This window comes from Centruroides vittatus, unplaced genomic scaffold (assembly GCF_030686945.1).
Source record: "Centruroides vittatus isolate TY-2023 unplaced genomic scaffold, ASM3068694v2 contig_1112, whole genome shotgun sequence".
Lineage (NCBI taxonomy): Eukaryota > Metazoa > Arthropoda > Arachnida > Scorpiones > Buthidae > Centruroides > Centruroides vittatus.
Genome location: NW_027120714.1, coordinates 631,160 through 648,692, shown reverse-complemented (window position 1 = coordinate 648,692; position 17,533 = coordinate 631,160). Strand labels below are relative to the sequence as shown.

The window sequence follows — 17,533 nt, the reverse complement described above, 5'->3', positions numbered from 1 at the left end:
AATACATGTCATATTGTGAGAAAATTCCTGAATACAGACACACACACTGATACACTTCTTTAATTTCTGTTTTGGTTACTATGCCTTGACTTTGGTCCGGCATAGTACTTAGCCACCGGTGTTAACCGAGTATATCTAACTTAACCCAACATAATAATAATAATGAATTTAAGCATATGTAGAGAATAAATCATAAAGTAAAGAATGAAAACAATGCATTTTGTTTTGTTTAGCAACATCTTCCATAATTTGCTTTAGTACAGAGTAACTACTAGTAATCAAACTACAAACAAGAGTATTTGAACACTGTTTCTTGATAAAATTTTTGTCGTTGACTGAAAAATTGCTATGCAGATTTTAACTGTTTAGGCTTTAGCTAGAGTTTTGTGTATCAATCGTTCGTGTAATTCTCTACTGAAGTAACATTTTTTGGAAATAGTTACTTCAAAGATAAATTTTATAGTTTTACCTTATAATATATAGTTACAAGTTAAAACCATTAACTTATAACGACAAACTTTAAAAAAGTACTTACGGGACAATTTTCGATGTCATTGATTATGTCGAACATCACGACTTGACTTTCGGTTTTCCGTTTATTCTCATTGATATGACTATAAAAAACAGCAAATCGAAAAATGGCACATTAAGATTATTCATTTAAGAATTAAAAACAAAACTTTGTTCAAAATACAATTCTGTTGTATTTTTATACACAGTTCAAATTCAAAACTTAAAACTTTAAAAACCATTATGAACAAAATGTCTATATATACAAATGCCTAAAGGACGAGACAAAAATGAAAAATAAATATTTATTTACCTTTCATTTTTGTTCCTTTCTGCTCTGAAGACACTAAGAGAGCCTTTTCTCTCTCTTACTGTGAGTTCACAAAGGCCCACAATAAGGTAGCAAGTGGGTGTATAAATACAGAGAGAGGAAAAAGAAATGAATCAAATGGAAAAAATAAAAAAACTGTTTCTCACTATATAAAGCATACAGCAGAAATTTTTATTCTAACTCAAACACTGTCCAAAATTTCTAGATTAGAATTTAATTAATTAATAATCCATAAATTTGGATCAACAAGCAAAGATATCAATAGTAGATACTAAAATGTATTTTCTTCCCCACAGAGATACTTACTTTGTAACTTCTTTCAAAGACAAAATTGCTTTCTGTAGAGCAGCGTGATCTGGATTGCTTTTTTGGGTGTGTTTCAAAATATCTGTAAAAGGTTTTAAATAAATTAGTGTATATCAATTAAATAATTTAATCATCAAAATACATACAGATTAAAATAAATTTAAGTTATTAAACAATTATACAGTAGAGCATCGATTATCCGACCCCCGATTAACCGACTTGTCGGTTAACCGACCGCGTTCTAGTCGGCAAATTCAAATGTCCGCTAGTGATGTGGCGCTACAATGTTTGGTTATGTCTTGGCTACTTTAATATTATTTTTGTTAAATTTTTGCATGTTTTAGATGGCAACACTGGCTCGACCATGAAAGGGAGGCTAGTATTTAAACCAGGCCTAATACACTATACTAATAATGTATTTTTTCATACTTTTCGGTTATCCGATCAACCCCAGTCCCCATTTGAGTCGGATAATTGATGCTCTACTGTAATTAGATATATTAAACTATTCAAAGATTATGATTGACAGTTTATGTCGTCAAACTTTGTCAAGACTTTAATTAGATAAGAATCACTTATTACAAGATCAATTATCAATACTTTATATTTTACCAATAATAACTACGCATGAAAATAAAATTGAGATTTCATATAAAGACGAATAACATAAATGCTTTGAAATATTTTGGATTTGGATTATTGAAAATCTATTATCTTATAAGAAACCATATAAAACTTGGACTAGTCCAGCTTTTTACAAATATTTTGTATTCCTTAATATTACAGTTCATTTTATTATACCATTTTACATTTATTGAAATTCCCAATAAACATCTTGCATCATTATATTTTTCTTTTATATACAAATAATTATACATACGACATTATATAAATCTAGTAAGCATTATATCTCTTTAATTCATAGATTTACGGTACGCACGATATGGTAATAACTTTACTATTACTGTCAAGTTGCAATTATATCCTTTTGTAGCTATTAAAATGACAATGTAATACTACAAACTTATAAAAAACATGAAATTTTTATCCCTATGAGAAAACAATGCAATGTATTTTTTTCAGGAGTTACCCAGATACACAACTCAGAAATCTTAGATTCTTATTTAAGTGGAAATCATAGATTCTGTAGATGATGATAAACGATGAGTCATTCGCTCCATAAATATAAAAGAACTTCTTTTAAATGCATGAGATTAGATATGTGACAACAGAAATTATTTAACAACAAGAGAAGAGAAAATTGGTAATTTCTTTTCGCACATATTTGCATTAGGCAATGTTTTAATTAGTATTGTAGCAATCAAATATGGTGTTGAATACGTTCGATTCGTAGTCGAATTTATGAATTTTTAAATCTTGGTTGCTTGTTGTTCTCTATTATATGTATTTTCTTAGCACAATGTTGCCGTTGAGAACATATCACACAGGAAACACTTTCAGAGGAAAAAGGTTGGTTTATTGGTGTGAACGGATATGCATTTCAGGCTTAATGCCCCTCTTCAGTCCTGAGATAATGACAGTTAAACCAACATGACTTGTAAGAAGATATACACGTAGTTGAAGAGAGGAGGGGAAAAACTTCTGGACTTCTTTTTAACCTCTCATATCTTGTCTATGTTCTCTGTACATCTCATCAGAATTATTTCACACCCTACAACACATGTTATACTGTCCTAATGTGTATGTGTGGAGCCAAAAGAATTTTTAGCTCCCTTTTCCCCTCCTTTTTTCAACTACGTGTATATCTTCTTACAAGTCATGTTGGTTTAACTGTCACTATCTCATAACTAAAGAGAGGCGTTAAACCCGAAATGCATATCCGTTCACACCAATAAACCAACCTTTTTCCTCTGAAAGTGTTTCCTGTGTGATATGTTCTCAACGGCAACATTCTGCTAAGAAAATACATTATGAATTTTTGCTTGAATTCAAAATGAACAAAACAGAAAAAATTATTATTACAATAGACTTTTCATAGTAGTGTCTAACCTGTTTGTCTTTTCCTGTTCTATTCATGTTTTTATATGCATTGTATTTTTGCAGAATAACCGGCATGCCATATAAAAACAGAGGTTACCAGCATGCTAATTAAATTTCAACTAAAATATAAAATTAATCAGATCTAACAGAACTAGTTGTTAATTAAACATTAAAGGAAAAACATTTTATAGATGCTGTGAGTACAATATAATATTAACATTGTAATTTGAGTGACTTAAAATCAGTAAGAGTGTTTTCTTTTATAAGACAATAAAACAATTAACAACTTATTGACAGTAGCTCTCAAATTTCACACAAAGCCAATGTTAATTGGTGTAAGCTGAGATAATTTACGTGAGTTTGTTAAATTTAATATGCTTAATTTTGCATTTTTGAATCAAACAACAATAAAATACACATAAGAAAAGCATTTTTGAAATTCCACAAGTATTGTACGTAGTTAGAAAGAAGACAAAATGTAAAAATTAAACATATAATTGTAGCTTTTGATGTAATGCTGACAGTTTCACAGTTTTAGAATAAAAACATTCATTTTTACATGACGTAACTCGTTTGTTTTTTTTAATGCACCCTCTAGAGAGGGATGTATAGCCTCACTTAAACTGGCATGCCAATTTTTACCATACAGAAATATCTGATTTTATTAGATAGGCCCTGCGACATACGGTCATTCCATAAAAATATGGTATTACCGTGTATTCCTATGTTTAACCATGTTTATTTCTGATTCGCATGCACAATCCCAGAGATTAAAATCTATCGATATGTCGGTTTTTGGCCAACCAACTAAACACCCTTCAGGTTATCCGAGATCTGGAAATTTTGGATTCTTTTGCAATTAAAACAATACTTGAACTCTTAATTTAGACCATTTACGTCGCCAATCAGTCGGGTTTTGGTTTGACTCCAAAGAACCATGACAAATTAATTAATGAAAATTCAAAAATTCTCATACAACTAAGAATGACTAAGGATGAATGCACATATTTTGCAAATATAACAAGGTTTAATATCTTAAGAAAATGTTTTATTATTATTAAAAATTGCTGCAAGTAGTTAATCTAAATATTTACCAAATTTTACTATTTTTATCTTTCATTATCTTGTATTGTTATATCATGTAAATGTATGTTAAGTAAAGAAAAAAATAAATAAAATATATTGGTTATCATTAATCTAGTTATATTATATATCCAGCATTAATATAACAATTATCTGTTTAACATCTTAAAATATTTAGAAACTTTTAGATATAAGAATAATTTAAGGTTAAAGGCAAGTCTTTAGTACTTAAATTTCATAGCAAGCATTTTATTTAAATCATCCAAGAATTTGAAATTGTTTTCTATTTTATTTCTTAGTTTACTGGGCTTCGTTTCCTATTCATAAAATAGGAATGTCTAACTACTTATAACTTACAAACCAGTTCTAAGGCAAATAGATAATTCTAAGCAAAATAACAAGAAATTTAACTTACCATTTAACAATAATATCATACTGGGTAATCTTTGAACTGGGCGAATCATTAACTCGTCTAACGACTGTCTTCCGCATTCGGGTTTACTCTGACACCTCTAACAATAACATTATATAAAATTCATCAAATTAAACATTTTAGTCACATCATCATCGGAATACATTAAAATAATTTATAATGTTAAAGTAAATTACACCTTTTCCAGCACCACACCTTGTTATTAAAAAAACGTTTTGGATCCCTTTCGGAGGCCTATCGCAGGTTCAGGTCAACAGATATAATTCAAATGTTTAAACAGAGATTCCTCTCTGTTTGAATTATATCCATTTAAAACTTGAAGCAAGCCTCTAAAAGCAATCAAATGCATTTGTCTTAATAAAGAGGTGTGGTACTGAAAAAGATGTGATTTTCTTTCAGCTGGTTCCAGCTTTAATAGAAGCGTCTTTTGAACATTAAGTTAATTCATTTTAAAGCAATGACAAAAAAATGTAAGCATAGTAGTCATATAAACTAGTAAGCATAGTAGTAGTTCATATAAACTAGTACTAAAATCATATATAAAAAATAAAATTAAGTGTAGTAATCAACGTTTACTACATTTTAATTTTATTCAATTTTGAATAAACTAAAATAAAGATAGAAATTTTAACAACCAACTAAACAGACTTATGGGAAACAGTTGTGATTGATGTAAATTTTGTAATAATAGTTTAAAAACATGTTTTTAGTTTTATTTATTTATTTGAAGCGACTTATTAATAAAATTTTTATGAAATTTATCTGGTTTAAACTGTATGCCATTTCAAATTTTTAAGATTCTTTGCATTAATATATTTACATTGGGTTTAGTTTTCAAATTTTCATTCTTCAATTTATTTTTATCTGTCAATTTTGGATATCATTCTAGAAAATATATAATCCACATAAACAATTTTTCCCCACATTCTTGCTTGGCTAAGAGGGCCTTTTCTTCCATACCCATCACAGACTCACGATGAAGGTGGCCAGGCAATGTGAAAGACGGGATTCAAAATATATGGAACTAACTACCCGTGAAAACTTTAAGAGAGCCACTCGTGGAAATTGAACTTGGGCACCCAGGATGGTAGGCCATAGTCTTAACCACCTTGCCCTTGTTGCCACCAAATATTATTTTTGTGGTTTAAATTTTTTAAATAGATTTTTTTTTTCGTTTACCGACATTTCTAATATTTTTCTATCTGTTATATTCAAAATAATCAAACATAATCAAAATACAAATTTTAGTCAATCTATTCTCAGATTTCAACATTATCTAAGATTACAACAAATTGCATCTTTTACGTAAATATATAAATATATGTTAACAAATTCTAATAAAAAGAAAATACATATAATGTGTCTTACTATCTTTAGAAAATAATTAAAACAATAAAACTTCTTACTTTTAAAAATGCATGAAATCTCGGTTTAGTTTGATCACAATGGATTAACACTTCCTTAGTTTTTTCAAAATAGTTAACGAACGGTGGATAAGCTTTTAAAAAGTCTTTAGACTATCAGAGGAAAAAGATAATGTATTATAACATGTTATACGTTTTAAAATAATAATAAATTAGACTTACGTATTTGAGAATAATATTTCCGACACTTTTCTCTTCTTTCCAATTTTGTAATAAAATATATAAATCTTCGCGCAATTTGGTATGTACTTCGTACAAAGGTGGAATGTTTCCGAATATTATTTTCAATTCGGTTCCGTCTAGTAACGTTCCTCCTACTTGATCGGGTTGTTCGAGAGGTTCTTTAAACATCTTAGTTTTATATACAGATTGAAAAAATTAGTAAAATGTTTATGAAAATAATTTAAATAATAAATCATATATTTATGATATTCTTAAGATTTTTATAAAATGTATGGCATTACTGCAAAATTTCTGAAAAAATTAGATGATATGTTTTTGATTTATAATATTCAATACTTAAATTATCAAAGTACTGAATATATATATATATTCTCATTGCATTTAAACTTGTTGCACCACATGCATGCACACAAACAATTGTAAATTAATGAACAAGTTGAATAGTAGTGTATCTAAAGAAAATCTTTAATTATATTATTATTTATTGATTCATTCATTTTAAATAACAAATACCTTATTTACTTGCATATAAGATGAGGTTTTTATTCATTTTTCACTGCTTCAAAAACCTAGGTTGTCCTATACGTGTGAGTGAAGGATTATTTTCATTTTTGTACAATTTTTGTAAACTGTGTATTCGCATTTTGTACTGGATTCTTACCTTCTGGTGTTTAAAAACAAAAGTATTTTATCTGGATCGTTTGAAATCGTTCTTGTGTATTGTCAGGAGTAAAGATGAATAGCAATAGGAAAAGCAAAGCTTTTGAATTGAATTTAAAAATTACGTGGGAACACGATATAAGTTTTAATTCATTCCCATGTGAAAACATATGTATATTTGAAATCAGAATTCTAAGAAACTCTTAAGTTTAATCAACGAAGAGTGAATTCCACTGTTAATAATTGGAAAAAAGGTTCCCGATTGTCCAGCTTTACGTGAACAAATTATATGTCGACTTTACAAGATTTTTCCTTAAAGTTTAAAATGCTAGTAATTTTTGTGGGACAATGTGTGCATTTATGTGCATTTGATATTTTATTTGTGATTAAACAAAATAAAATTAGAATTGTATTAATAAATCTAAGTTTCTTTATTTTGATCTTTAAAGTCACACCTCGTCCTATATGCGAGATCATCTTATATTCGAGTAAATACGATACTTAAGTTTAGTAAAAACTTAAGTATTTACTATTTAAAATGTAGTATTCAATGGCAATACGAGTCACATACTTACCGTAACAATAGTTTTCAGAATACCAACATAATTAGTTTCGGTCTGCAATAATTCTGTACAAACTTGCTGCCTGGGTGTCATAAGTTTATAATCTGCAATGGGTTTTAATGGACTTAAATAAGAATTTTCTAAAGGAGAACCTATAAAATAAAAGAAAAATTTGTATATAAAATGTCCATAAATACATGTATATAAAAAAATTAGATTAAAAACAAATAGCATTTAAAAAAAAAAATTGAGTTGCCTAACTTTCCTGGATGCTATGAGATTTTATTTTAAAATCACTTTTTAATTATTAATCATAAATAAATAAAACAAATTGTGTGTGACACCATCTATTACTAAATTTTCTTATAAAAACTTTATATATTTTTAATCATCATAAAATAGCAAAGGACTTCATTTTGAGGGTAGAGATGAGTTTTATAAAGGTCTGTAAATGCTAACAAGTAAAATCTTCATTAAGCCTAACTCCACATGACAAATGACACATAACCCCTATCTATCTCCCCTCCTCAACCTTTCATCACCAAAATTTAATAGCATCAATGGCCCATGTACACAAGCTACCATGCTAAATTTTATTTCTTAATTTTCACTCCATTCTAAGATATTAAACAAAATAGACGCAACACACACACATGGATATTTTTTCATTTTTTGGGTTTAAGGAGTCTCAAAACATGGAGATTTGCAAAATCTCAAAGGGTAAAATTTGATACGATTCCAATATTTTCCCTTGTTATGTATACATAACCAGGAAAGTAAAAGAACTACATTACGCCAAAAATAATCCTTGTAAAATTAAAACCAATTAATATATACTGGTATGTGACAGTAATACACGACATAAATGGTATTCTTAATTTGGAAATATATATTAATGAATCTTCAAATTCCAAGTGGTGCTTTCAAATATTGGCAAGTACTACTAACTAGCTATTGACTTATTCAATAGCATTTTTAAAAAGACTGCAACACACGTGATCCAATTGAAAGCGATTAAAATCAGATAAATTAGTCAAGAAATTCATTACCTTTATAACAATCTCTTAGCACAGAGATATTTGACTAACAAATTACTGTAAAACTAGCAAATATGCTGGGCAAAAAGTATTAACAAATATTAAAATTATAACCACATTAAAAGTTTGGTTATTTTAAGCTGCACATATATATACACACAGCCTAAAATCAGCCTAATATAATATCAAAAGTGTCAATTGAATGCCATTAAAAACTCTCTTTAGATAAATAAATTCTTAAATTATTATTAAAAAGTACATAATTTTAAATAAATTAGTAGTTAAACAAAGCATACCTATGGAAAATGAAACATCCGGTGAATATATGCCATCAAATGTCGACGAATTAATCGTGGAATTATTTCCGTCGGCATTTTGTAATTTGGACGGCTGCAGAGAATTTTCTTTATCCGACGATAATCGATAAGCAGCATCTCCGAGTTTCTTTCTTTTAGGGTAATGTGATATTGCTGGAGATGGCATGTGACAAGCTGCTTGTTCTTCCTAACATAACAACAAATTGCATGAATTAAATCACTAACAAATATAATTCGGAATAATAAAGTAAATACAAAAAGAAGTAAAATCAATGTACTCCATGTATCTTTTTTTGTACAAAAGTTTCTTGTAATTTCAAAATCTTTTTAGATTTGTTTAGTTTAAACACATATTTAACTGAAATTTTGTTTAAAATGTGTTTTTGAATATAAAATATAACTTATCATAAAATATTGGAAGTACAAAACCCAAACTTGGCTTCCCGAGCAAAACCAATTGGTGAAAAACCAGCTAAAATAAAGTAAATTTGATGGTACCCAGGAGAGCATCTGGGATTTGCGATTATCCATGTTGGATTTCCTACATTAAACAAAGGAATTAGACAAAGACGGTACAACAAAAAACGAATGGCAGATGAGAATACAGCAGAATCTCGAGTATTGAACTATATTATAAATATCGATCAACTGGAAAGTGAAATATTAAATTATGATGATCTCGAATCACTGATTATCAACCTCGTCAAATTTATAATATATCTGTCAATATCTAGGCAAATAAATGAAATTGAATTCAAATCAATATCATCAGTTAATAAAGCTATCAGCTTGTTAAAATAATCTAGTATATAAAAGGGAAATTTTGTTAGTTTGTGGCAGAACTTGACCTTTGTAGAAATGTGTGAGTTTGGATTGGCATTGAATTTTGCTTTCTTTCTCTTAACATTTTTTAAGAAATTTTTCTTGTTTACACGCTTTCTTACAAACCTGTTCTATTGTATTTTATAAAAAGAAATTTGTGAAAGCCCATGAATAAATGCAGAATAGAGTTTCCATAGCATGTATAATCTGTTTGCATGAATTTCTTTTGAATGACCATAAAAATTCATTTTAGCACACAAATCCACAACATCCCTATATATTTTTCTGAGCCTTTTTGTTAAAAAAAAATCACTATTCCAAGTACTAATCAAGCGTGCATACTCTCATTGTTGAAGTGTTTACGAGAGAAGAAATGAACTAAAAGAACATTAAATCTACATCTAAAAAAGCATGGTTAAAACCTACATCAATAAACATTCACAAGTCTGCTACAACTACTGAGTATTACAGATTTTACTAAAAAAACAAATATTACATTAGCTAGCAATTAGGCAACACCTGTAGTTATCAACTAACAAAACACATGTGTAGTTTCTAAATCTGTTCAATGTTTTCTTAAGGTAATCCAAACATTGCCAAGCACATTTAAAAAAAAAAACATATTTCTAGTCGATTTCCTTTTCTTGTTTTTCATTATATAAAACTTTTGAATTCATGTATTATTAAACTGCTTATATATTTCTATTTACATAATTTGTTAATACAGTATCCCCTTGTTATATCGCGCTTGTCGGGAGACAAAGAAAAAAGTGATATATCTAGCGGCGCAATATAACAGAGTAATAAAAATCTGGGCATATACTAAACAGATTATACATGCTATGGAAACTCTATCCTGCATTCTTTCATCAGGAAGTGTTTCTTGATGTACAGTAATTGGAAATTTAAAAAATAAATATCGAACATATAATAGAACTTCAAAACTTATGAAATTACAAAAAGCAAAATAAAGTTAATACGGTATGAAAATTTTAGAACTTTCTGTTCAGAAATAAAGAAATCTTTTTTTTTACACATTTTGTTGTAGATTCAAAATTTCACACCTTTATGTAAATTAATCCAATACTGTCAAATTACAAAAGGTGTAAAATTTCGAATTCACAGAAACTTGTATATGAGGAAACAGTACTTAAAACCAACAAACAAATAATAATAATTGATCTGCCCATTTGTTCTTCTTATTTAGATCTTGACAAATTTATTGTTTCACCTGCAGTGGTAGTTTCAAGAACAATAATAGGAAGAAAATTCCATATTTTGTTTCGAGAAGAAATTCAATGGATATTGATATTTTAAAATTTACCGACTTGAACGCTTTTAAAATTTGGGAAACCAAGAAAAATACTATATATCTAAATCTGCAACATAACAAGGGGCTACTGTTTAAGCTAAAATTAATAAGAGAAATCATACTTTTGTATTATAGAATTTTTAAAAATCATATCCTCATTCCCAGGAAAAAAAGCAGTTATTAAATCCATTGTATAGTGTATAATAAAAACTATGGTTTAAAAATCTGTATTTGGCAGAAGATAAATTTAACACAGCTTGTAAGACTTAACACACAAACAGAGCAAACATTTCGAGTGAATACTTGATAAAAATTAAGACATTATAGCTCACTATATATGGAGATTTAAATCTTAATTCGTATATATTTGCATGTATTATATCAGTAAATTCACAAAATTTTTAAATATAAAAAATTTACCTGTTTAAAATTATAAATTACTTCGTCGGCACAAGCATCCATTTGTATACTGGCCCAAAACCACTGAAAATAATTGAAGAAAATGTTAATAATAAGTCCTTTCACAATAATCTCAAATGATAAATTTTATATCAATTAAATATACATTTTTAATGTATAAATTTCCCAAATAATTTGATATCTTTTTATCATAAAAATTAATATATAGTAGTATGTGCATAAAAATTATGTACAGCAAAACCCGTGTAAACTGAAATCACACAACACTGAATATTTTTTCTGGTTTGACAGGTGTCCGCTCTGAAAAGTTCTTTTTTTAACACGAAAAAATTGCTCTGTTTTGAAGAATTTTTCCAATTTAGTCACGTTTCTATTTTATTCAGATTTTACCATATTACATAAATTAAAATCCATTTATTTCTCATCAATTCATTAACAGACTCTTAAAATAACATATTTTTTTTAAATGACCAATAAACAAAAATCACTCAATATACATTTCTTTGACTCCCTCCATCCTTTGGACACTAAGAGGTTCCCAACCCTTTCTTAAATCATACCCATTATGGATTTGATCCCCAATGCAGCAACCTGTTGGTGAGGAATGGGACCCAACTTATCCCAGATAGACCACCTCCAAAAAATTCTTTTTGACTGCCCTAATTTGCGGACTTAAGCCCAATTGGTCTTGGTCTAATAAATGCACTTGTCCCTGAAGGTCGGAGCTCTGATGCATGTATATGCTTGTCTCGAAGATTAAGCCATGCATGTCTAAGTACATACCGAAATAAGGTGAAACCGCAAATGACTCATTAAATCAGTTACGGTTCCTTAGAGTGTACTTTCCTACTTGGATAACTGTGGTAATTCTAGAGCTAATACATGCATCAGAACGCCAACCTTCAGGGACGCATTTATTAGACCAAGACCAATTGGGCTTAGGCCCGCAAATGGTGGCGACTCTGGATAACTTTCCAGGTGAAAAATAAAAAAAACTGTTTTTTCTGAATTGTTTCTTAATTTGCAGAATATCGTCACCAGTATAATAAGTCCTAGTAGGCAATTTATGTAAAAAATAGCAGTATTGATCTTTAAACTGGCCGTATAAACCGTTCCATCATTCTTTAGGTGTCAATACACTTTAAAAAACAACAAAGTAACATATAGATGGACAGATGGCTGAGATTGTAAAGACATCAGCCTGTCAATGTAAAGGACTTGGGTTTGTGTCCAGATCAAAAACTTCAGGAATTTTTAATGAGCCCTGTACATGTTAGGCCCTGCTCCCTTACCTGCTATACATAAAATTAAAAAGGGCCTCTTAGTGCCCTTGGGTTGGAAAGAACCTACAGAAAAAGACTGATTTTGTAAGTTTCAAGCATTATTCGTATGCTTTTATATTGTAATATGTATTTTCTTTAACAAGTCAATTAATAATAATTCATAAATATAAATTTAAACAATTTGTTTATAGATTACCTCAGAAGTTACTAAATGGGTTTTATGATTCAAACTGTCAGATATACTTTCGGGAATTTCTGTGCGCTCTTCCAAAACTAGATGTGTGCAAGAATGATCAATTGTTTCGGATACTTTTCCACCTTAAAAACAATAAATAAAATGAATATATAAACAGTTAAGAATTAATTTATATAGAAATTTTTTAAAGTTACACAATTTTTTAAATAACACACAAGAATTTCAAACAAAATATTTTTATCAAATATTTTAAGTTTATTCCAGAGTATAAAATGTAAAAATTTCATTATAGTTTAAAAAGCAATTGAAATGTATATACACAATTAGTTTTACTATTAATTAATAGTATATAATTGCAATTTAACGTTTTTCAAGTCTACATCAGGATAAACGAAATTGTGATTTATCTTCTATTTTATACAATTATTATAAAGTAACATCAAATTAAAAATATTAATAAGAAGAATAAAATAAAATTTTAAATGAACACTGATGACTCCCTATTCAATTGCATGTCAATTAAAATTTCTCTAACTTATTTCCGTGTGCCATATTGCTATAACTTTAAAATTTCTAGTACACTTCACAAACTTTTTTCTTGTACACATTTTAAAATATGTATGCAGAGTATATGAATGGAAATTACTATACATATTTATGTCACATTCTAATAATTATCAAACTGTAGATCTTTAGGATATAAATATGAAATTGACCAACAAATAAAATGAAACATTAAAACACAAACTAAAGTGCAATTAAAGAAGTGTGTATATTTTGTTTAGATTTTAATCAATCAAATTATACAAACTTGCATTTGTTGATACAATTAAAACTCTAATTTCATATCAATTAACAATTTTAAAAAAACACAAATGAGATAGACAGAGGACCAAAAATACTAAATTGAAAACAATGATAATATAAGAATCCAAAGACTACAAATATACAGGGCATTTATAATTAAAGTTCCATTTTAAAATGGCCATAAAATGAAAACTACTGGACAGAATGTTATCAAACTTGGTAATATAGTGTACAGGACATCGTGGGATTTCCGCAAAAAAAAAATAGTTCAAGAACTTACCACCAGCAGGGAATGGCACTGTACACAATATTGTTAAACAAAATAAGACAGGAAGACTTTAGAAACGATTAAAAACATTTTCAACCAATATGTGTTACAGAGCATGTTCAATGTGGCATCCACCATTTTCTGAAAGCAAGTTAAATCGCATTACTGTGTTCTCAACAGTAGCTCTTAGCATATCAGGAGGAATTGTTGGTGTATTGCATTTTTCAATTCTGCCAAATTGTTCATTTTTATTTTCAACCGATGTCTTCGTGTCTTATTTCGTTTAACAATATTGCATACAGAGCCATTTCCCGCTGGTGGCGAGTTTTTGAACTACTTATTTCGCGGGGAAATAAAATCCTATGACATCATGTACACTATTACCAAGTTTGATAACGTTCTGTCCAGTAGTTTTCATTTTATGGCCATTTCAAAGTGGAACTTTAATTATAAACAGCTCGGTATCCCTCGTATAACATGGTAGTTACATTCCGAAAAAGTGTAGTGTTCTGCAAATCTGTACTATATAAAACAAAGGACTAATGCAAAACCCAGGGTTAAGTTCCAGAAGTTAACAAAAGTGTACTATTCTTTTTTGTTACAAAGGAAATAGGTTTATTAAAGCAATCGATAATTAATTATTGATCAGAAAGAAATTGACAATCACAAATAAAAGTACTGTATTACACATTAATATTAATTTTAGTTAAATGAGGGCATTTTCTTTTAATAAAATATTGTCATCTTCTTGGTTTTTTTGTTGATCTTAATCAGCATTATTGGCAACATTTTTATATTTTTTATTTTTATCATAAAAAGTTTTCATGGACAATGAAATAAAAGTATGTTATTAATTGAAAATTTATTCTAGCAGGTTGCATTTGGTTGAGTGCAGAGTGACTTTTTGCCAGAATTTCTGTTTGAATACTGAATTGTTCGAGTACAGAGATACTGCCATATTTTGTTTGCCATTTTACGAACGATTGCTTACCTACAGTTAAAAAAAATTTAATAGTGCTTATCTAAAAAATGTTTAAATAAACTTTACTAAATATCAAGATTAATGTATAAAAACAAAACACAGTGATAGTGTTAAGGGTTAAAGTTCAGAAGCAACGATGATGACACCTGGTTGATAGAAAAGGTAGGACAAGAAAAGAAATTGTACTATCAGTTTTCATTAAAATAAACCTGACAAAAGACTCAAAATAATTTGAAAATTTCAATTATTCTAAAATTTGTGGGTAAATTCGAGATGACACGTGTTTACTCGAATAGAAAAAAATATCAAATAATGAAGTTTACACTTAAAAAATTGTGAAATTTTGTACGGAGGATTTCCAAAACAGTTTCAGAGCGGAACTGGAAGTCATATTGTATGGGAGATATCCTCAATAATTTTCACAAATGTTTTATTTTAGTTATTCTATTGATTCCTAAAAAATGTCTTCAATAGTTCTGATAGATTATTGTACTTTAGGACTTATTCATAAAAATGAATTAACTTTGATCAGATTTTTACAATTTCTTACATCCCAATAGAAGATATTCCACATTTTAAATATTAAAATTATGAATATTTGAAAATCACATTAGAATGAATCATTATTGGGAATTGAAATCACGATAGCTTTACTATTAAGATTAAAAATGTCATCAGATTCTACTGATGTGATAATCCACTATAATAATGTACTCACTCTAAAATTCTTAAGGGTAATTTATAGAAGAAACAAATTATAAATTAACTGTAGTCATTAAATAACAAAGAAATACTATAATTAAGAAAGTCAAAAATTACAAAAAATCTTAGAAATCATCAGTATGAAATTTAACAGATTTCTACTTTACATATTGACATTCTGCAACAAAATGCAAAATTTATTTGATTTATTTAACAACGACATTTGCCAAGTTTTTGTTATTTTGTTTGCTTGATTTTAACGATTATATTTCGTATCATATTCATTGAATCCAGAATTAACTATTTCAATTTAACAGTTCATCAATCCAGCACATCATGTAATCTAGTGTCCTCTGAAGAGCAGCAAATAATCTAGAATTGTCTGATAATAGTCTGGTTTGTTTGAACACACGGTGTGCTAAAAACAATGTAGTCTACATTGTATTACGCCAAATAAACATTGCTCTGTTACAGCTAGCACTTGCTTTACATTTAGTAACATGTATCACTGATTTATTTCTTCCTCACAGGCCAATGTAAAGAGCACAGCAAAGAAGTTTCTTATACTCAGAACATGTTTAGCTTTTGAAACCATATATATACAGTACACCTGGAAAATATTATATGCATAAGAATTATTGTGAATATTGATTTTGTGCACTATTTTTGCAATTTTTTCAATCAATCTTAACACAGTATAGTTATGCATTGTATTATGTTCACTGTGATTAAAGAACGTGTGTAAAGAAATCAGCAGCATACAGCAGCATGCATGCTTCTGATTTCTTTCATGCATGCTGCTGCTGTACACTGGTACAAAATATATGGCAATATCTGCAACATTCAGATTGCATACAACTTACCAAATTTTTCTAAAAATATAAAAATATTCAGTAATCTGGTACCATTCTGGTCCCTTGGTTGCCAAATTAACAAATTTCTTTTATGCTTAACATAGCAATATTATATAAAATTTTACTTGCCATTCTGAACAGCAAGTTCTTCCATATGAAGTTTCTCATCATTCTTAAAGCCCAAAAATGTTATATTACATCCACAGAATGGCTGCAATTTTAACTTCATCTGAAAAATTATTATTTACAATTTAAAAATATATTTAAGTTAATATTTAATATATTAAAAATTATTTCGAATCTTTAACTAAACAGATTTGAAGGAGTTTAGTTATTAGTTATTAATGAATTCCTAAATATTTCAATAAACCTAAGCAAATCACAGAGATGCAAATGAAAGTACAGTGGACCTTCGTTATAGCGCTGCTCACTATACCGTGCACTCGGTTATAGTGCAGGCGATATTCGCAATGCGATAAGCTCAAACACGTTTATACAGATCGATGCAGCATTAGCGAGTACTGCATTTTATTGTTACTGCATATTGAGTAATTGTGTATGTATTGAGTTCCTGCATGTATTTTGAATGGTGTTTAATTATTGTATGCATGATGAGTAAAAGAAAAGCTTGACATTATTGCTAAAGTAAAGAGGTGAACTGCGTTACATCACACCGCTCGGTATAACGCGGTTCACCTTATAACGCGGGTGTTGTTTCCCGCCCGACATGCGCGTTATATCGGGGGTCCACTGTATTAATACTTGAAAATATTAAAATTCATTAAAAATATCTCCTGGTTTATTTAGAGCTGTAATATTTCTGTCATATATGCTGGAAAATACAGTATTTTGAAAAATATACAAGATATTATTAGCATCTACATACCAAGTTCTCATCATTTATAAAATTACTTAAATCTCTTCTCTGTGACCACATTTCGTATATCCATTGTTCTTTCATAATTGGTGTGCCAAGACTAACGGCGTACTGAAATTACAAGATTTCAATATTTTAAAATTTAGTTACTTAATATAGGCT

At 28.7% G+C, this 17,533-nt stretch overlaps 1 protein-coding gene across 1 annotated transcript in view; it reads right to left on the bottom strand.

Moving 5' to 3' along the window:
• LOC136977207 (protein ECT2-like) overlaps nt 1–17,533 on the bottom strand; it is a 45,669-nt gene that overhangs the window by 16,485 nt on the left and 11,651 nt on the right. Inside the window, exons 7-18 of the mRNA XM_067272675.1 lie at nt 17,381–17,482; nt 16,624–16,723; nt 16,504–16,512; nt 12,882–13,003; nt 11,403–11,465; nt 8,828–9,035; nt 7,507–7,646; nt 6,251–6,439; nt 6,071–6,181; nt 4,647–4,743; nt 1,148–1,229; nt 536–614 (exon numbers count right to left, since the gene is read on the bottom strand). Coding sequence (XP_067128776.1) covers nt 536–614; nt 1,148–1,229; nt 4,647–4,743; nt 6,071–6,181; nt 6,251–6,439; nt 7,507–7,646; nt 8,828–9,035; nt 11,403–11,465; nt 12,882–13,003; nt 16,504–16,512; nt 16,624–16,723; nt 17,381–17,482 — 1,302 coding nt within the window. The remainder of the gene's footprint in view (nt 1–535; nt 615–1,147; nt 1,230–4,646; nt 4,744–6,070; nt 6,182–6,250; nt 6,440–7,506; nt 7,647–8,827; nt 9,036–11,402; nt 11,466–12,881; nt 13,004–16,503; nt 16,513–16,623; nt 16,724–17,380; nt 17,483–17,533) is intronic.